The sequence below is a fragment of the Phocoena phocoena genome, chromosome 2, assembly GCF_963924675.1.
Source record: "Phocoena phocoena chromosome 2, mPhoPho1.1, whole genome shotgun sequence".
Lineage (NCBI taxonomy): Eukaryota > Metazoa > Chordata > Mammalia > Artiodactyla > Phocoenidae > Phocoena > Phocoena phocoena.
The window spans coordinates 11199401-11221371 of NC_089220.1; the positions used below are offsets into that span (position 1 = coordinate 11199401).

Consider the following 21971-nt stretch of genomic DNA (forward strand, 5'->3'; position numbering starts at 1 on the left):
CCAGGCTGCTTGATCTTTCTAGCCCAGTATTTCTCAATCTTTTTTTTTTTTCATTATTACTCCCTACCCCAGTAAAATCTTAATGTCACAGATATACTGTTATGTACTGCATGTATATTTGGGCTTTATAAATATAAACAGTAAGATACTTTTCCCCATCTAAAAATCAATTTTCACCCCCTTGAAGGTGATATCAGCCCACGTTGAGAATGCATGTTCTAGCCCCAGTTACATTTGTTTTAACTAATTCTTGAGTTCAGTTGACTTAAGCCACATTTGTGAGTGAAAGCAAATTGTTAATAGCTGATAAGTTAACATGCATAAACCTTATTATATACTTTGTGTAAACTCAGTTTAACTAGCACCACAAGAAGCTAATCGGCTAAAGAGGAGAGGTCCAGTGGAGTAGAGAGGAACTTAATTTGCCATTAGAAAAGAACCTGATTGTACCTACATGCTGCTTTGCAGAACTTTCAAAAAGTGAATCTAAATATCGTATTGCTTTCAGAAGGCTTCTCCACTGTAAGGCAGCCTTGCCTGTCTTTTGGGAGAGTCATTAAGCAAGACTGAACTCTCCCTGATGATTAAAGGTCTTCACTATGAACATCTAGGACCAGCGAAATCCTCAGGTCACCTTTTGCTTTTATATTTTAAATTATTATGGCTTTTCCCTCTTTGGGAAAACCCTGACAAGCTGCCCAATCAAAGTCCTCGCTACTAGCAATGTGCCTGGCCAGTTACAGTTCTTTGCTCTGGCTTTGGAAACCAGAGGTGTTGCGCGGACGGGACAGATGCTGAGTGAAGGTCGGAGGAGCTCTCGAGGAGTCATGCTGAATTTAGTGTTTTGCCTGATTCAGTCAATGAAGTTCAGTGAACAACTGAAGGCCGGTTATGTGTCAGGCAGTGTTCTAGGTGTTAAGGATATAATAGTGGATAAAAAAGGTAGTATCTTTGTCCTCACGGGATCAGAAATGTCGTTTTGAGTTTACGAGCTCTGATAGCACAAGAGCGGTGGTGCCGGACAGTGAGCCATGCTTAGGCTGGTTGATCAAAGGATGAGAGATATTGCCTTCAGATATGAAGGGCTCTGCTCTTGGATTTCATTTTTCTCTTTGTCCTTGACTTGAACAAAGATGAGGCATTAACTATGAATGCGGAGACCAAGAAGTTATGGGGGAAAGTACCAATTCATTGACCTGGTATTCTTCGCAACTACATAGGAAAATCACCTCCTTGGGTTCAGCCTGTCCTCACCTCAGCAAATTTAGCACCTTTCAGGGGCTTTGCATTTTAACCCACTGCCACTCCACTTTGCATGGCCTGTCACCTTATTCAGGCTCTGCACCAGTGTCACCTCTGCAGGGAGGACTGCCCTCTCTCCTCCCCCACGTCTCTCTACACCTTTGCCTCGTTTTATTTTTATTCCCAGCATTTAACTCTTAGTGACACATTATGCGTATGTTTGTAGTCTGCCTTCCCCATTCTAAGGTAAGCTCCAAGAGGGCAGGGACTTTTGTTCGCCACTCTATTCCCAGTTCCTAGAAGGGGCCAGCACAAGGGTATGTAATTTGAACCATCTTATAGTCCTGTGATGGCTTAAGATATTACCACCACTTTTTTTCTTTGAGACATCTGTAAATGAGGTTTCTGTGTGTAACACGCTTGATGACTCAACTGTTCATACAAAAAAAAGTTTTCTTTACTTGGAGGTGTTTGTGTTGGAATCTGTGTCTGAAGAGCAGACCACATGTTAGAACTGTAGAAGTTCAGAAACATTCAATCCACAGCCTTCTCACTCAGGAAAGAGTTCCTAAGAATACTAGCCTCAACATGTTCAGAATAACCACAAGACATTTTTCTGTCATTTCTTTCTTCTGACCAATCACAGCCTGAAGGGCTTTAGGCTATTAGTCCCTTTAGCTTTGCCAGTTTTGTCCTTCTACTTCCATCTAGCCCAAGATGCCCATACTGGCCTTTTCCAATACAGCTGACCTCCTAAAGTAGGGAGCTGGAGCCCAGCGAGGCATATTTGAGTAGGTTGGTTTTTTTCCCCTCCAGGGTGAGTTGTATATAAGTCTTCCTAAATGAAGGCTAGAATGTCCAGCCCCAGACATTATTCCCTTAACGACAAAACTAACCAGGGTAGACACAGTTCCACGTTTTAACAACTCATGCTTTTCCTTTGAAGTTTCTGTTCTGCAACAATAGAAATGGTAGGTTTTAGAAAGCACAAAGTCTAGAGAAAGGGAAATCTTAAGATAATAAAATGATCTTATTTTCCAACTGATAGCTATAAATACAAAGCAGTACACTGAGAAGAAAAAAATTCAGCTTTCACACAATCCTTTTAAGCAAGTCAAGAAGGTTTCATGTTATTTGAGGATAAGTGAATGGGAGACTTTTAAAAATCCCCTAGTGTGTTAGTGGTCAAGAATACAGAAACTGAAAGTCAATTAAAGATTTAAGTAACTTCAGAAAAATAATCTCAGAAACACTTTGTCAAACTATTTCCAAAGCCAAGAATGCATAAAAACTGAACAAAAGATTTAGAGCCATCCCAACAAAAACCAGGAGGACATGCAGAGACGGGAAGTCTGGCAATACACGATGATGAAGCAGGTGCCATTTTCCATCTTAAGTATGTAGCCTGGTTTTAATCATTTTCCGGAAATGGTTCCAAATTAGAAGAGAAAAAAAAAAAAACCTTTAAAAGATATTAATAAGTCTAAACTCTTCACTCTGTTTGAGATAAGACGTGACTTCACAGCTCAGACTCGAATAGGCTATCACACCTGAAGAAGAACTATGACATCTAGGGACATCCCTGGTGGCGCAGTGGTTAAGAATCCGCCTGCCAATGCAGGGGACACGGGTTTGAGTCCTGGTCGGGGATGATCCCACATGCCGTGGAGCAACTAAGCCCGTGCGCCGCAATTACTGAGCCTGCGCTCTAGAGCCCGTGAGCCACAACTACTGAAGCCCGCGCACCACAACTACTGAAGCCCGTACTCCTAGAGACCGTGCTCCATAACAAGAGAAGCCACCGCAATGAGAAGCCCCTGCACCACAATGACGACTAGCCCCTGCTGCTGCAACTAGAGAAAGCCTGTGCGCAGCAACAGACCCAACGCAGCCAAAAATAATTAATTAAAAAAAAAAACAAAACTATGACATGTAGATTTAATAACATGTCTCTACCCGGCCCTCCAAAATCTCATATCCACTTTTAGATGGTATAGAACTCTCTACCCTTTTCATTCATGTTAAATTGGAATAAAGCCCAAACACACCTAAGATGACCTTTAAAACTTCATTCTCTGATGAAAAATAAGAAACATATACATCTAGCATACCAAAACTTTTGAAGAATTTATAGGACAATTAAAGTCATAGTATAAATATCATTAAGAATAGAAGCTGGTCAGGTTTTCTGTTAGGCACCAGCAGGCTACTGCAAAGGCACTCCTGACAGGAAGGACTATACCCTTTGCCCAGCCCAGGATCTACATATGCCAATTATATATGAAGAGAGACTGCCAGTGCCCGGCATGGACAAAATGAGAATTCAGACATGTAGATGACAAGGAAAGCCAAAACAGACATTATACTGGACTTCAGGCAAAGAAAATGTCCCTTGTCAAAGAATAACTCTATATAGTCTCTGCCTTGGAGTATTTTAAAAACACAAAGGGTGTTAAACCAAATTTGATTCCTAAATGCTATCAGAGGGGCTATGGATGTCCTGAGCTCACCCAAGGTATAGGCTAGAGAAAAGGAAAAGAGGTGAAGGAAGACAATGGATGAACGAATAAGAATTAAAGGAAGACAGCATGTGGGGTGGGAGGGGGAGGAAAAGAAGCACACACACCACTAATGCAATTACAAGTGGCATCAGCTCTGATTTCTGGCTCTGCTCGTGAACGCCGATCTGGAAAGGTCTTGTTTAAATGGGAGTGAAAAATTATTATTTTTAAAAGAAAAATGCACAGTAAATTTTACTTACGTATTTATAGAAAGATTTATACCAATCAAGCATTTAACAACGTAAAAAGTAAATCTACATTTGCAAAGTTAAATATATGAAAATACAAAGCAGATTGAATTATCAAAAAGAAAACATTTTATTTATATCACTAAATACAATTAGTTTCCCTGATTATAACCCATAACGAGTGTCACCTAAAATACAGGATGGTCTGTACAGAGGCAGACACCCCCAGCATCTCCGTGTGTATGCACATATACACTGAGCCCCTGACCTCAGAAAAAGCAAGAGCTGAGCTCGTTAGATTATTTTTGTTTTTAGAAACTCTTACCATTTGAAGGAAATCAGAAGAAGATTTTGGTAGCAGAGTACTTGTATAATAACTTAAAAAGTTAAAAGCCTGTAGTGATAAAATAGTCTTGTGTACCCTTCTCAGGAATTTCAGGCAAGTGACCCTTCTGCAGACCCCAAAACTGGAGAGAGATGGCCGATCACCAAAACAACCTGGCTCAGTTCATTTGCCATGTGGTTGGTCATGGTGCATTTCTGGTGTGTAAGTCAACAGGACAATCATGACCCAGAGGTGAAGCAAAGCCTGAAGAAAGGAAAAACAATTTATGGATTAGCCAATAAATCAATCCTCCCTGAAGGCCCACTGTGCAGTGCACTGAGGGCAGGAGCTATGTCTCGCTTGTCTCTGTATTCCTGTGGCTAGTGTGTCTGCAACAGTGCAGGCGTGCCGTACGTGTTTACTGGATAAACAAGGAAGAAACAACTGTACAGTCAAATGAACTAAAAAGTGCAACGGAAGGTAATAAAGAGCTACAATACCTACAGCATTCTCAGCTGAGAGGGGCAAAGTCTTGAACACATTCACAACATGCACACGTACACATACCGAACCCATCAGGGGATTACAATGCTGAGTAGATGGCCTGATTAAAACTGCTAGGTATACATGAAGTTGGCTGGAAAGGCTTTTTAGAACAGAGTTGTGGTTGGTGTTTTGAAAGAGGGTTTAGCCATGATCTGGTGAAGAGGAGATGGGAAGACATTCTTGACAGGAATAATGTGTCCGGTTTCAGAGGTCGATTCAGGGTCCAGAACAGGACCTGCAGTGATACATTTCCACTAACTCCCTCATGGTGGTGCTGACATGATGAGGTTCCATCACGAAGTGCCTTGCACACGAGAAGTGCAACATCTCATCTCATGCTGACAGAGGGTGCCTGTGTTCCTCATAATCTCCCCACCCAGATGTGGGCATGTTCTGAATCCTTTCTGATGCCATTCAATTTTTTTTCTTTCGCTCTCCCCATTCCCCTCATCTTAAAACCTTTTTGTTTAAAGGAGTAACTCTTCCCTCTAGTGGCTCACAGGGAAATTTCTAAGTATGCTTTTATTTCTTCTCAAGAAAACTGCCCGTCTTAATTCAGTTCAACTACTTTTAGACATCCCCACTCAGAACAGTCAGTGGGCTTTTCAGGCTCACAGAAGATATGACACGGCATCCCAAACTACGGTAACCATTTTATTAGAGCTAAGAAATCTAAGAAAGAGAATACATCACCTTTGAGATCCCTTTAGGAAATAAAGCAAAACACATGGAAATAATTAAACTTTACTTCAAGACAAAAATGAAACCAATTGCTTTGTATTGTGTCACTGGAGGGGCTTAGGAATAAAGGTGATCAGTAAACTGCAGTACGGTTAGTTTTCCTGTCGGAAAAGCCTTCAAGCAATTTAGTTTTTAGACATAATGAATTATCAACATTACCTGCATACTTTAAGAAAAAAAACCTTAATCACCAAAAATGAGTTCTATTCTCTTTCAAAACTGATTGCTAAAAGTTGAGTCAAAAAGATCAGCAGCTGAAAAAAACTAGTTAAAAATCAAATGCAGCACTGTTTTTGCAAACAAGTTTACTTACCATATATATAATTACAAAAACTCGTGCTATGGGGTATCTTCGGAGAAAAATTCCCAGACGGATGCTGTGCAAGTGGTAGGGGAGGAGAGAGAGGAGAGAGTTACACTCAAAACATGTTCCTGTGGTAACATCTCATCATGTTTTTTAAGACTTTACTCATTTAAACTATTTATGTGGCTACCACAAAAGACAGATTATTTCTCTTTTATAGTAGATTGTTAAATGATTACTTGAAATAACCATATAAAATATCACAGCAGTGCACAAATACTTTTATCATTATTTGGGGATTGACTGCTAAGCTTTTAGCACAAGCTATTCCTCTTAATTCTTCAGCTACAACTGTAGAAGGCAAACTTGGTCCCTCTAGCAATCATTTTTCTTTTAGGAACCAAAGGCAAGTATGAACACATGAATAGGAAAAAAGAGTCTAGTTGGAATGAACCCGTAAATAGCTAATCTGGGAGCTTCAGCATGGACACAAACTCCTAAAAGGCTCCCAACTACAGAAACTCAAGTAAACACTTTAAGAGTGGGAAGCATTATGATGTCCAGACCTATTACTATGCCTTTCTGCAACATTTTTTCCCTAAGACGGATACATGTACAGATACACCTTTCTTCTACGCCCTTCTGCTTCTTTCACTACCCCTAGCACAATGCCTTGCCTTGCATATATGTTCTCTAAAAATTAATATGTATGTTGAATACATTAATAGTTGAAATAGATGTGCTCAGTAGTGTGGAGACAGTGACTATGGCATCCAAGGCTCATGGCTTCAGGAATCCAAGTTAGTAAATCATCCTCATTTTTAACACCACAGCTCTATTCTGACACAAAAAGGTAAGAAGAGACTGTTCTGTTAGGCAGCAATTCATTTCAACTATGTTTAATTATAAAAACTAAAAGGCAAGAGAGTTTAGTAGGTTATTTAGATATGAACTTTATCAAGGCTATACACATATACTGGTAAAACACTTTCTTTATAAGGTGGATGACTACTAGTATAAAAAGTTTTATTTATAAATATATATAACATATATATAAATTGTTATTTATACAGTATATATAAAATATATATGAAAATAAGTACTATTCATTTATATATAGTGGCATCTTTTATTCTAATCATATGATGAAGTAAGGAGATAAAACATTCAAATGGATGCATTTACATGATACAGGCTTTCTCAATGAAATTTAATGAGTTTTCAAACAGAGTTTATTACAGAAAGAAGAGAAATGATCAGAGTTAAACACCTTCAACAAGACACAGGTACTGGCAGACCTCTTAAAGCAATTTCATGACACTGAAATATCAGCTTGGGGGACTTCCCTGGTGGTCCAGTGGTTCAGACTCCGGGCTCCCAAGGCAGGGGGCCCGGGTTTAATCCCTGGTCAGGGAACTAGATCCTGCATGCCACAACTAAAAAAGATCCCACGTGCCGCAACTAAACATCCCGTATGCTGCAACGAAGATCCTGCGTGCCGCAACTAAGACCTGGTGCAGCCAAATAAATAAATAAGTATTTAAAAAAAAAAATCAGCTTGGGAATTCCCTGGTGGCCCAGTGGTTAGGACTCCGCGCTTCTACTGCAGGGGGCCCGGTTCAATCCCTGGTGAGGAAACTAGTCCCGCAAGCCGCATGGCGCAGTCAATCAATCAATCAATATCAGGTCTGCTGGACAGGACTCACTATGACTGAAATCACTAGAGAATGTTACAAAAATATGGTCCGTCACTCACTGGTGCTGGCACTGCTTACCTAAACTGGTCAATTGAACTAGCAGCTTTGCGGACTTTTCCATACATTCCTGCCAGATTAGTTTCTGTGTCGGTAAAAAGAACAGGAACGTTTCGCAGACGTGTGCCTGTTTAAACAAGAAAATAAGTAATTAACGTACAGACACCAAAGTCAACTTTCTAACAAAATTACAGTTGAATATACCTTATGTTACATATGGAAGAAATTCTCAAGGTCAACTTTTTTTTTTTTTTTTTTTTTTTTTTTTTGCGGTACGCGGGCCTCTCACCGCTGTGGCCTCTCCCGCCGCGGAGCACAGTCTCCGGACGCGCAGGCTCAGCGGCCATGGCTCACGGGCCCAGCCGCTCCGCGGCATGTGGGATCTTCCCGGACCGGGGCACGAACCCGTGTCCCCTGCATCGGCAGGCGGACTCTCAACCACTGCGCCACCAGGGAAGCCCTCAAGGTCAACTTTTAAGCAATAACCAAAGGTGAAAACATTAAAAAAAAAAGACAGTTTAAATATGTAAACTTCCATACCCGCAAAAATCAAAATTCAAAAACTAAGAAAATTATTTTCCTATGAAATTAGCAAAAATCAGAGTTTACCAAGTATTGGTGAGAGGCAGCATTAATGGGCACTTTCGTCCTGGGCCCGCAGGAGTGAGGCCACACACCCTTTCTACAAAGCTGGTAACTCCCAAATTCGCGTCTCCAGCCCAGCCCACCTCCAACTCCAGGCTCGTCCATCACCCTTCCATTTCCATCTGGATGTCTAGTAGACATCTCAACTTAGCACACCGCACACTGTTATCCTGATCGCCTGCCCTTGCTGCCAACCTTCTCTTCCTGCAGTTTTCCCCATCTCAGTACACAACTCCACTTTTCCAAAAACCTTTAACTCCTTTCTCTCAAACTCCACATCTGATCTGCCCGCAAATTTCACCTGCTTTCCTTTAAAACAAATCCTGAACCCACCCGCTCCATCCCCACTCTGCTCTGAGTCACCAGCATGTCTTACATGGGTTAATACCATGCCCCTCCCTGGTCTCCCTGCCTCAGTGCTTAGCTCTCTGCAGTCTACTCTTGACACAGCAGCCAGAGACATCTTGTTAAAATATACAGGTCAGCTCAGTTACCCCTCTCAAGACCCTTCTATGGCTTCCGACTTCATTCAGAGTAAAAGTCCTTATACAGACCTAAACAGCCTCCTCCAAGTTCTGGCCCCTCATTCAGTCTACTCCAGCTGCACTGGTCTCCTGCAATATGCCAGCTATACTCCTGCCTCAGGTCCTTTGCACTTCTCTCTGCTTGGAACACTTTTTCTGTAGATCTCGTCATAGTCTACTACCTGACTTCCTTTGGGACTTTAATATAATGCCACCTTTTCAACAAGGTCTTCCTTGACTACCCTGTTTAAATTATTATCCCCTCCTCACGTGTGGCACCCTGCACATCTTTCTCTGCTCCATTTCCCTCTGTAGCACATATCTCCAGCTCATACCACTTGTTTACTGCCTGTCTCCTCCCCTGTATTCCCCCACGACACCAGAATGTGAGATCTATGGGGCAGAGAGTTTGGCCTCTTGTTGGCCACTGTATCTCTGCAACAGCACCTGATATCGAGTGGGCACTTCATAATTATTTGCTGATTTCGGGAACAAGAATCAAAAGCCTTTGAATGTGTGTACTTATTGACCCAACAATTCCATTTCTGATCAGTTATCAATCTCCAACAATAAGGAACTGATTAAACAAACTACAGTATTTTCATGTGATAAATTTCTATAAAGCAATATATACATATTGTATGAAATATATTATTAAAATATATTAATATGAAAAAAATTAAAAATCAATAAAACAAGTACTGCAAACATATATAGGAAAAACGTCTGGACAAAGATGTTCCAAAATGTTACCTGAGGGCAACAGATTATCAAGTGATTTTAATTTCCTTTTTTTTGTATTTCTTTTTATACTGAGACTGTGTTATTAAAAAAAATATATAAAATAACATGTTATTTGAAAAAAAGTTCTAAAAATGTAAAGCCAAAGAACTAAGATTTGTTGAATGACTACTTTGTAGTCAAAGTAGTTATGAAGTTCTAAGACTAAAAACCCAATCTGTTGAAACTTATGCTAAAATCTTCAATATTCTTCTTGATCATGTATTTTGAGAATCTATACATTTCTCCATTAAAATTATAGAGCACAGATATACTCATGTGACTATGTATTAACTTTAATATTAATAATTATGGTTATTAAAGCAAGTCTTACTTTAAGATTCCTGAAAGCCCCTCTCAACTGAATTATTTGTCCTCACCACCCTGCTAAGTGTCCTGGGCCTTCTTCTCCAGGTTCGAAACCAGTGTGGGATAGTAATCAGCCCATTGTCCAGTTCATTAACGATCATATCAAACAGTGCATAGCCCAGGCCTCGAGAAAAGTGGCTGCTTTGTTAGATAAAGCTTCTTTTTAAACAAAAATGGTCTTTCTGTAACTTTTCAAATCATGTTTGAATTAGCAACATTGAAAATTAAGGCAATGAAATATTCTTTTGAGATTCCCTATTATTTATTTATTTTTTTACCTTCACCACCGTCAACTCCAGACATGTTAATAGAAGACCCATTACTACTGCTTCCAGTGGCGGAGTTCATTTGCTGCTCAAGGCGCTCCAGCTGGAAGACCAGAGAGTTCTTCTCTGTGCTGAGGCTCTCCAGCATAGTCTGCTTCTGGATGAGAGTCTCTGTCAGCTGATGGAGTCGGTTTTCTAACTCAGACTGACTGCTGTTGCTTAAAGCTTTATTCGTAAGCTGAAAGGCAAAGTATTCATAAGATTACTACATAAAATGAAAGGCACACAACACAGAAACCACGTTACTACATTCCCACAGGTAAACCGTGGCATTAAATGATTTCTCAAAACTACGATTCTTTCACCATCTACAGAAGCGATTTTCAAACTGTATTAGTGGACCATGAAATCAATTTGGTGGGTCACAGTTGCCATTTAAAAAAACAGAACAGAATAGTACATAGAGGGCACAGCATACAGTGTGTGAGAGTATTCTTTTGTGAAACTTCTGTTTTGGTTTTATACGTGTAAGTGTGTGTGAGTATAGAGACATGACTTAAATTGTATTTCTTGCTATGTCATCACAGTCAAAAACATTTGAAAGCACTGGTACACGGGACACAGTTCAAGCTTCTCAACCTGGATTCAAAACCCTCCGTAAGTCAACAGTTGTGGTGCACTGCAAAAACCACAATCTCTGCACTGCAATTTCCTAGCTACCTGACCTTGGACAAGTTGCTACACTTCCCCCAATCTGTTTGCTCACCTGTGAGGACAAGAGTGCCTTTTGCACATGGCACTTTGGGATATGAAAGGAGAATTTTCCTAGTAGGGTCTGGCTGACAGTTGCTCCTTAATAACTTCATTCCATGTTCTATTTGCTCTCACCTGTATCATCTTCCTCTGCTCCCATTTGGCCTCTGCTCTGCTGTTCAAATTTTCCCTTTTGGGCAAACCCAGTCCCCTTCTCTTCTCCCCAGTCCCCTTCTCTTCTCCAGGCTCTGCCTCCCTTCAAAGCCTCTTCCTTGAAGCCCTTTCCAACTACTCCAGCCCGAGCTGATCTCAGCCTTCTTTTAGACTCCTACTGACTATCTTGGCATTTAGCTTCACTATGGTAACAATTTTGCCTCCTCAATGAAACTGCCAGTCAGCTCTGTGAGGGCAAGAATCACTGTCTGCATCAACACAGTCTGGAAAAGAGGCCGAGAGACTGATCTAAGCTGAAAACCCCAGCTCTGCCCCTTCTTAGCTACAACCTAGGGCAAACTACAAACTACATTGAGGTATAGCTGACTTTTAGTTTCAGGTATACAACTTAATGATTTGAAATTTGTATACACTGTGAAACGATCGACACAATAAATCCATCAAGCTTCCTTCCTTCTAAACCGCTTACAGCACTCCCACAAATTAATTGCAGGGCTAGGTCTACAATAAGTAACTACGAAATGGAATTATATTGAGTATAAACTAAGAGTTACTTACTATTAAAAGGGAATGCTCAATTTTAAGATTGTACTGTGATCCCCAATCTACTTACTCCACACTTCAATATTTTTTAGTTGAGGCAAAATTTACATTCAGTGAAACACCCAGATCTTAAGTATAAAATGAGTTTCAACAAACGTATTAACTGTGCAACCAACACCCAGATAAAAACACAGAATATTTCCATCACTCCCAGACAACACTGCTCTGCTTTCTATAACCAGAATTTAGTTTTGCCTTTTCTTGAATTTCCTATAAATGGAATCATACGGTATGTTCACTTTTGTGTGTGGCTTTTTAAAAAGATTTATCTGGGGCTTCTCTGGTGGCGCAGTGGTTAAGAATCCGCCTGCCAACGCAGGAGACATGGGTTCGAGCCCAGAAAGATCCCACATGCCGCAAAGCAACTAAGCCCGTGCACCACAACTACTGAGCCTGTGCTCTAGAGCCTGCGAGTCACAACTACTGAGCCTGCGCACCACAATTACTGACACCCATGCGCCACAACTACTGAAGCCTGCGTGCCTAGAGCCCATGCTCCACAAGAGAAGCCACCACAAAGAGAAGCCCGCACACCACAACGAAGAGTAGCCCCCGCTCGCCGCAGCTAGAGAAAAGCCCACATGCAGTAACAAAGACCCAATGCAGCCAAAAATAAAATAATTTTTAAAAAAACTAAAAAAATAAAAAGATTTATCCATGTTGTTGTATCAGTAGTTTCTTTTTATCGCTGAGTAGTATGCAATGTGTTTATCCACGTACTTTTTTTTTTTAATTAATTAATCTTTGGCTGCGTTGGGTCTTTGTTGCTGTGCACAGGCTTTCTCTAGCTGTGGCGAGCGAGGGCTACTCTGTGTTGTGCGTGGGCTTCTCATTGTGGTGGCTTCTCTTATTGCGGAGCACGGGCTCTAGGCGTGCGGGCTTCAGTAGTTGTGGCATGCAGGCTCAGCAGTTGTGGCGCACGGGCTTAGCTGCTCCGCAGCATGTGGGATCCTCCCAGACCAGGGCTCGAACCCGTGTCCCCTGCATTGGCAGGCGGATTCTTAACCTGCGGCACCAGGGAAGCCCCCACATACTTGTTGACAGACGCTTCAGTTGTTTCCAGTTTGGGCTATTTATGAACAAAGCCACTACAAATATTCTTGTACAAGTCTTTTTGTGGGCATATGGCTTCACTTAGACTGAGTAAATATCTGAGGCTATAGGTTAGATGTATGTTGTTAACCTCATCAGAAACAGCCAGTTTTCCAAAGTGGCTGTACTACTGTACCCTTCCACCAGCAGAGTATGACAGTTTCAACTGCACCATATCCTCAACGCGTGGCATTGCCCATCTTTCCACTTTCTGCCAGTCTAGCGGGTGTGGAGTGCTGTATCTCCCTGAGGTTTTAATTTGCATCTCCCTGATGACTAATGATTTTGAGCGCCTATTTATGTTCTTATCTGGCTATTCATAATCTTCTTTTGTGAACTGTCCACCCAAGTCTTTTGTCCATTAAAAGAAAAGTAGTTGTGCATCTCTTTAGTTTCAGTAAGAGTCCTTATCCTGGTCACAAGCCCTCTGCCAGCTGTGCTATGCATTGTAACTAGCTCCTCCCAGTCTGTTGCTGACCTCTCTTCATTTTTGTAATGGAGTCTCTTGACAAGCAAAAATTTTTAATTTTGATGAAGTCCAATTTTATCACTCTTTCCGTCTAGGTTAGTGCTTTTTGTGTCCTAAAAAATCTGTCTTCTCCCAAATTGCAGAAGATTTCCCTATACATTCTTGTAGGAGCTTTGTAGCTTACACCTAGCTTCATTCCAAATCAATTTTTGTTAATTTTACAAGTCTAATTAGGGGATAAAGATTAAGGTTCATTTTTTTCCACAAGTTTTTATCTAGTCCCATAAAATAGTTTTTAAAGAATGAAAAAATAGTCAAACTGCAATGTAATTTTTTTTTTTATTATTGTTTGGTTGCATTGGGTCTTTGTAGCATGTGGGATCTTTCGTTGTGGTAAGCGGGCTCTCCATCGCTGTGCACAGGCTTCTCTCTAGTTTGTGGTGTGCAGGCTCTAGAGCACACAGGCTCACCAGCTGCAGCACACGGGCCCAGTTGCCCCGCAGCATGTGGGATCCTAGTTCCCTGGCCAGGGATCGAACCCACGTGCCCTGCACTGGAAGACAGACTCCTAACCACTGGACCACCAGGGAACTCCCACGCAATGTAATGTTTTTTTTTTTTTTTTTTTTGTGGTACGCGGGCCTCTCGCTGTTGTGGCCTCTCCCGTTACGGAGCACAGGCTCCGGACGTGCAGGCTCAGTGGCCATGGCTCACTGGGCCCAGCCACTCCGCGGCATGTGGGATCTTCCTGGACCAGGGCACGAACCCGTGTCCCCTGCGTCGGCAGGCGGACTCTCAACCACTGCGCCACCAGGGAAGCCCCAATGTAATGTTTTAACGAAGATATTTTTCTCCGAGGAGGCCCAAAGGTAATAAGATAAGCAGAAATAGCATTTTTTATTGTTCATTCAGTATATATCTTAACTCACTAATTGAGTGGGGTTTTGTTTTGTTTTGTTTGCAGTGTATTAAGGGGTTGATATCTTTTTAAATTGTACAACTTCCTTCTTACTTAGATGAAAAATCTTTCAGAGATAACCTCCTATGGTTAATTCTTGATTAACAGAAATACCACAATATCTTAGACATAGTATGCACTCAATAAATATTTTTAAAATATTGGCATGTTTACCTAAGCATTAAACTGATTGATGGTTTATGCTCCTTTCTTTCCTTTAATTTTCTGTTAGCAAGTCATCTTACCATTTGTAATCATTTCACAAATGTAGGAAAGGGAAGGAGAAGGGAACACTCAAAATCAGTTAGCTGTCCCCAACTCTTATAAAAATTTAAAGTTTTTAAACATTTTAAATTATGGACTACTAAGAAGTCTAAGAACTTAAAAAAATGAAAATTATTTGACTTTTCATGTTCAAACAAAGTCATCACCTAACTGAAAAATGAACTAGTCAATCTTTATGCAAATTATTTAAATGATCAATGAGTTCATTATTTATTAAGTCAATCATGTGAATATAAGAGAGGACAGTGTATAATGACAGGGTAAGTGAACGCACGATTTTGTCAGTTAATGATAAAAACTGGCAAATCTGAGTGGTAGGCATATGTTATTGTCTATGTTTCACATTTTCAGTTATAAAAAGGTCTTAGTGACTCTAATGAAAGATCTATTAATAAGAAAATGTATCGCTGGATTTTTCTTAGGAAAACACAACTGTAAAACTGGCAATCAGCAAAACTACCACTGAAGTTAGATGGTATGAAATTCTGGAGTAACTCACATCTCCTTGGGTGACTGGTTACAAGATACCTGTATAAGAAGCAAGCCCTAGAATACAGCAAATGCAGACTCAAATGGCATCCGATGAAAATTCTATATCACATTGAAAATAACTTACCTCACTACTCCAACAATAGGATTCAGGTGAAAATACAGGAAAAGAAAGTCTTACTGTATCTCTAAAAAAAATGTAGTTTTACAATGGTATCTTTGCCCAAGTTGTGAATGCTGCTTCATACCTGATTCCTGAGTTTTTGAATTTCATCTTCTCGATCTTTAATTCTGCTTTGCAATGTGTTCTTTGTTCGATACAGATCTTCTTCCATGTAGTGGAATTCCTACAAAGTGAGGCACAAATAAACAAAAGCTAAGTCAGTGCTCCCTATGTCATCTCCAGTACCTGAAACAACGCTTGACACAAGGTAGGCACTTGATCAATATGTGCTGCGTGTATACTGAATGAGTAAATGAACAGACTTCAAGGGATCTGATGAAAAGTTAATACTTCAGCATGATGTATCAATTTGTATATGATGACTATCTAAGCACAAGTCTTTTTTTTTTTAAATAAATTTATTTATCTATTTATTTTTTGGCTACGTTGGGTCTTCATTGCTGCGTGCGGGCTTTTCTCTAGTGGTGGTGAGCGGGGGCTACTCTTTGTTGCAGTGTGTGGGCTTCTCAATGCAGTGGCTTTTCTTGTTGCAGAGCACGGGTTCCAGGTGCGCGGGCTTCAGTAGTTGTGGCTCATGGGCTCTAGAGCTCAGGCTCAGTAGTTGTGGCGCACGGGCTTAGCTGCTCTGTGGCATGTGGGATCTTCCTGGACCAGGGCTTGAACCCGAGTCCCCTGCACTGGTAGGTGGATTCTTAACCACTGTGCCACCAGGGAAGTCCCAGAGCACAAGTCTTTATTGGTCATATGCTTTCATTTTTCTTGGGTAGAAAAATGTAGGAACAGAACTGCTGGATCATATGATAAGTGTATGCCTAGCATAAAGGAAGAAAACCTGCCAAACTGTTCTCTGAATGCTTTTCAAAATACCTGTACCATTTTGCATTCCTACAGGAATATGAGAGAGTTCCAGTTCTTCTACATCCTTTCCAACATTTGGTACTGTCAGTCTCTGTAAGTGTGGCTATTATAGTGGGCATGTAGTGATATCTCACTGTGGTTTCAATTTGCATGCCCCTGATGATTTTGGGCAGCTTTTCACGGGCTTATTTTTATCAGGCAATATCTTGCACCTGTTTTGCTCCATTACTGATAAAACACAGAGAGAGGAAAAAAAGAAATACCTCCAAATTCACTAACAACTGCACCAAACTAGTTTGTACAATGGACAGGATCGGTAAGAGTCAGGTGAGAATTAAAGAGTAAAGCAATGCCAGGAAAGAAAGAGTAAATCATTAAGTACCTTCAAAAGCATTATGTTTAACGGTGCAAAGTAAGGGGAGCTGTATGAAGAAGTAACGTGATATGGAATCAAACTGCTAGAGACTACTTTAGACATTTAGTTCAACCTGCTCACTTCACAGACTAAGAAAACTGAGATAAGTGAGAAAAGAGAAAATGAGGAAGGTAATTAGGTTAGGTAGGGGAATCATAATTTACAAGAAGGTTTGCCCAGTTTCTTTTAAGCTCTAGGCTAGCATAAAATTTAAGGCTGAAATTTACTTAAATTACTTAAAGGACTATCTAATCCCAAGATTAAATACTTCCCATCCAGAACATCTGATTACTAAATAAATAGCCTAGAGCTACATTCAGCTCCACTTTCCTCTACTTAATTCCCTCATTTTAGAAAAGGGCACTGCAAGTGGATGTGTAAAACCATCGGCCATAATAAAATGAAAGTTATCTCACTAAACATCAAGAACATCAAATTCTTGCCTTTTAATATATACTAGCTCCTTAAATAAATTAAAATGCAATTTCTGAAAGGAGAGCTAATCTTACAACCAAATTATCTAAGATAGCCTATGATGTACCCTACAGGTTGTTACTCAGTGAATTTTTCTCTTACTACTCAGGAAATCACTGTCATGATAAAAACAAACACTTCCCTGAAAATAGAACCAGTTTCAGAAATGATAAATCCTAGTGAAAAAAATCTTCAAAGAATATAAATATGCAAAGCTGGAAACGTTGTAAGTGATGTGCTGAGGAATATACAGAGCTTTCCCTTTTGTAAAATGGAGAGAATAGTGATTTTATTGTGAAGGTGAAATAAGATTATGTATACTAAGTACCTATAACAATGTTATTACTCAGTAAATTATAGATGTTACGAATATTAAATATAGATTCTTATTGTGAAAATGTGACTGTAAACATGCTTAACTGTGTTAGTACTGAAACTATCATATAAGTACATTGAAGTAAAATAATTTGGCTTGGAGAGCAGGCAGCTGCTAATTGAATAATGAAATATAATTTTAAACATGATTTGTAAGTAAAGTCTGTTATAAGCATTTTTTCTCAAAACAGAAAAAGCAGTCTATTATGGCACTAATGTTGTATTTATATTTCTATTAAATAGAAGTTACTACTGTTTCTAGAAAGTAAAAATCTGATAAAATACAAAAATCGACTGATGTTTTCAAGTGTTCTAATATACATACTCTGACAAGGAGATACAATAAAATACAGACAGAGCAGTAGAAAGAATTCTGGGCTCTGGGACAGGAATCTTGGATTCTATTCTATTCTCTAATTAGCTGTGTGGTATTAAGCAAGTCTCAAAATCATTTTGTGTCGCTATATTTCACCTGTTAAAACAAACAAACAGCAAGGAGGGTGGGTTGGTAATAAGGTAGGAGGGACCTCTGAGCTCATCCTCTAAGAATTTCAGTAAGCTGCTTTACTAGAAGTCTCCTCATATGACCGCTAGTGGACAGTCGTCCTAGGTAATCATCAATCTAAAATCCTTACCTGCTTCTGTCGGTCCAATTCTGCCTCTAGTTCCTGTTTAGCTGCTTTTTGTCCAGCTATTTGGTCTTGCAGATCCTGTAACTGTTCTCTTGCTGATTCTGCTTCACTAACCTGCTGCGCCTCCATATCCTAAAAAGATGAACCGTACACGTGAAAGCAACAATGAACTGTTCAGTTCAGTATTTACTGAGTGATGACTAGGTGCTGTGAACAGGGCTCAACAGGCACTGGGGGGATAAAGATGAATGAGACACAGACGCAGACTAAATGGAGCACAAAAACTGGCACCTCCTTATATAATGCGGCAAATGGTGAGAGAGATGGACAGGACGCTGCAGCAGAAACCATCTGGTTTAATGACCGTGAGCAGACAGCAGCTCACGGGGAGATGTATCTCTATTCAAAAGCAACAATTTCAAGAGTAGAAATGTAACATCAAAAGGACTTCACTGCCTTAGTCTCCTGAAATTGCAGGTTATAATTAGTTTTTGTACATGTGTGGGTATCAACATACAGTAACATACAGTAAAATAACTTTTCTCTCATATCACCTGAGGTTAGTGTATTTCTTTTTTAGCTCTATTACTATCCTCTGTTTTCACATCTTCCCATATTTCTCACTCTAACTTCTTCACTTGGTGTCACTATTCTCACTTATTCAAACTCAAAAACCAGCTTCTAGATATCCGTGAAATCCACTAGTGGCAAAGAACACTGCTCTGGGTTTCTGCATCTTCCCTCTACAGGTTAATAAGCACACGTCCATTCGTACAGTACTACATGAAACAAAAGCTGGCATCTTAACTTTGCTTTTTATCTTTGGTACATTGTGTTATATACTCATCTCCACAAACTCTGGCACTTCGCATATTGTTTCAAAGAACTGACAGATTAATGATCCTCCCAGATAACCACAGTAAAATACTCTAAATTCACACAACTTTGTGGACTTAGTGGAAAACAGCAATAAGTTAAATTATTTTTCCCTACCATTTTCAAGGTGAGCAGAAAGTAGACTAATCTTTGTTATAAATTTGACTAAATCCGATGAATTCTCAAGAGATAGGCAGTAAGCGCAGTGGTTAAGGATACATGTCCTGGAATCAGACAGACTGGGTTCTAATCCTGGCTCTGCTACTTTACGAGTCATGGCAAGTTACTTTTCTTCTCTGCATCTAAATTTCCTCAAACTGTAAAATGAGAATGCATCATCTCCCTCACGGGGTTCTGGCACAGAATAAATTAAAGGACATATGTCGAGGGCTCTGTGCAGCGCTTGGCACGTGAAGTGCTCAGCAAATGAAAGCTGCTATAATTAACAATTCTTCCATCTTGCCAGACCTAATCCTACAGTCCTTATTATCAATTTCATGAACTTCTTGAGAAAGGATAGGAAAATGTGTCAATGTCATCAATGATGCTGGGGTAGGGATGAGATATTAAAGTAAAACAAATCATATTTTTCATAATCTCACACAAAAGACACAGAATAGATAGGAAGAAGTTTAGCATTTATTCAATTTCAAATTCATGGGACTTAAGTCTTTGGAATTCAAAATTATTTAGAGAAAAAAGATCCTACACTTTAAAGGACAGCAAGAAAAAATCCCAGAAATAATAGCAGCTACTATTTACTGAGCCTATTATGTGTCAGGAACAATGCTAGGCCCTTTATACATAGTATCCCTTATTCTCAAGAGAACCTTGTTCTCATCTGCAACCTACAGATGAGACAACTAAGGCTCAGTGAGATGTGGTACCTGGTGTAAGGTAACACATCTGCTAAGTGCCAAAGCCAGGATACAGGATCTGCATCTAGATCTGACAGTCAAACCCATATCCCAGACAAGCCAGCCCATTCTCACAACTTCCATACCTGCCACTGTTGTTCATGTACATCTTACAAATCAGTAATTCCCTAAGTTAATGCATGGATAAGTATTCTTGGAAGAAAGTTGTTCTTTTTTTTTCTTTTTTAAGAACAGAAGGCTCATTACCCCACACTTTTATCTTTCCCATCCTCAGAGACCCCTTCTATGTCAAAGACCCCATGTTTAAGATAAATAAGTGGCCCAATTTTACCTTTCGATTAAATATATTAATTACACAAACTATAAATTATAAGATTACGTGTGAAACTATAAAAGATCATCCCTAAGCCCATTCTAATGTTAGACAACACCCTAGTTTTAGAAACAAGCCCAAATCTAATTTGTTTTTAACCACTAGAATGTTAGGTCCATAAATATGAAGACTGTCTGGTTCTCTGTTATAGCTCTAAGCCTAGAAGATGCCTGGCACATGGCAAATACCTGGTAAGTATTTGCTGAATGAATGAATCTGGTTACCTATCTTTCTTATTCCTATAACTTTAAGTCAATCAATGGACAAGAAACCTATTGCTTTAGATTCACTTCTATATGGTAACTAATATTCCCAAAGTTTCATACATTATTTCACCAATACCCTTCCCCCAAAATACAGAATCCATCATGTCTCAAGCTACTAATACCTGAGGGTAAATGGCTGTTTGTGAAGCTGAACAGTAATGTATCTTACCTGTAATTCAGATCTCAGCTGATGTATCTGGCCCATCAGTTTCTGTATTTCCTCCCTTTGCATCTCCTTCTCATGCCGAAGTTCTTCTAGTTCCACGCTATTTGCAGTACTGCTATCTAGGCCTTCAAAACCAGATCCTTCCTTTAAGCTGTTAATCAATTTTTCTTTAGACTATCATAAAAAAAGAATAGCAGAGATTAGCTTGTACACTGAATATCATCTACCACACACCAATTAAACTGTTATGGGAATATTCCAATTATATTCTCCACCAGAGAAAGTCCACAGAATGTTAAATCCATAGGGATAAAAATGCAACAGAGCTTTGCTGTACAGTGTTCTTGGACTGTAGTCCCCAGGACCATGTTATTGTTGAAAACTTATTATTAACAAGATTCTTCTCATCCTTTCTTATACTTCCTCCCCCACACAATCACATTCCACTCAACAAATATCTATGAAGAACCTACAATGGGTTTGGCACTATGCTAAGCGTCCTATGTAACAAAGACAATGTCACTCCAGACAGTACCCTCTGCCTTATAAACTAAAAGGGAAGTGACAAATATCCGATACAAGGCAGAGTTCTGAGCAGAAAAAAATACACTTCTGGGGAAGAGAAGGCTTTACTTGAAAGATAGCTCTTATACTGGTCCGGAAAATGGCTAAGATTTTAAAAGGTGTAGAGAAAACAGAGGACAAAGCGTAAAATGTAAAAGCACAGGGCCCAAGAGTATCCCGGGATGCATTCAGACAGAATGTCAGGACCAGTGTGTGAGGGCTTCGGATACCAGGCTAAAATGTGTGAATTGTACTGGGCAGTCCAGAGCCAGTTACCAGGAAGTGGATAAGGAAGTGACATGACCAGAGGTGCGTTTGAGGAGGGTAACTCTGGCAGAGGTTTAAAGCGGCAGCTCACGAACTATCGTCGATGGGCCAGATCTGGCCTGTGGCCTTTTGTATAGCTCACTAAGCTAAGAATGGTTCTTTACATTTTCAAAGGATTATAAAAAAGTAAAGACAAAGAATATGTGATGAAGATCACATACAGACCTCAAAGTCTGCAACAGGTACTATTTGGCACCTTACAGAAAAAGTTTGCCGACACCTAGTATAAAAGATAAGTTGGAAGAAGAGATTTGACATGGGAAGACTAGTTTAAAAAGTGCTGTAATCCTAGGCCAGTAATAAAAAGGACCATTGTTTCCTTCACCATAAATATTTGAAAGTCACTCTCCTCCATCAAAGACAGTTTCTCCTTTTTATGGGTGATGTCTTCAAGCTTTTATGTATTTTTCAAATTTTCTATAATAAACATGATTAGATCTACATCTATATTTATATATTCATACCTCCATGTGGCTAAACAGCAGACCTCTCTACTGAGCTTCAGGCCTACATTT

The 21971-nt window shown here is 39.8% G+C and overlaps 1 protein-coding gene across 1 annotated transcript in view; it reads right to left on the reverse strand.

Moving 5' to 3' along the window:
* Positions 1-4102: 4102 nt before the first annotated feature.
* GOLGA5 (golgin A5) overlaps positions 4103-21971 on the reverse strand; it is a 34387-nt gene continuing 16518 nt past the window's right edge. The window contains exons 7-13 of the mRNA XM_065871412.1: positions 20569-20739; positions 18010-18138; positions 15317-15415; positions 10258-10483; positions 7683-7788; positions 5917-5980; positions 4103-4580 (exon numbers count right to left, since the gene is read on the reverse strand). Coding sequence (XP_065727484.1) covers positions 4500-4580; positions 5917-5980; positions 7683-7788; positions 10258-10483; positions 15317-15415; positions 18010-18138; positions 20569-20739 — 876 coding nt within the window. The 3' untranslated portion in view covers positions 4103-4499. The remainder of the gene's footprint in view (positions 4581-5916; positions 5981-7682; positions 7789-10257; positions 10484-15316; positions 15416-18009; positions 18139-20568; positions 20740-21971) is intronic.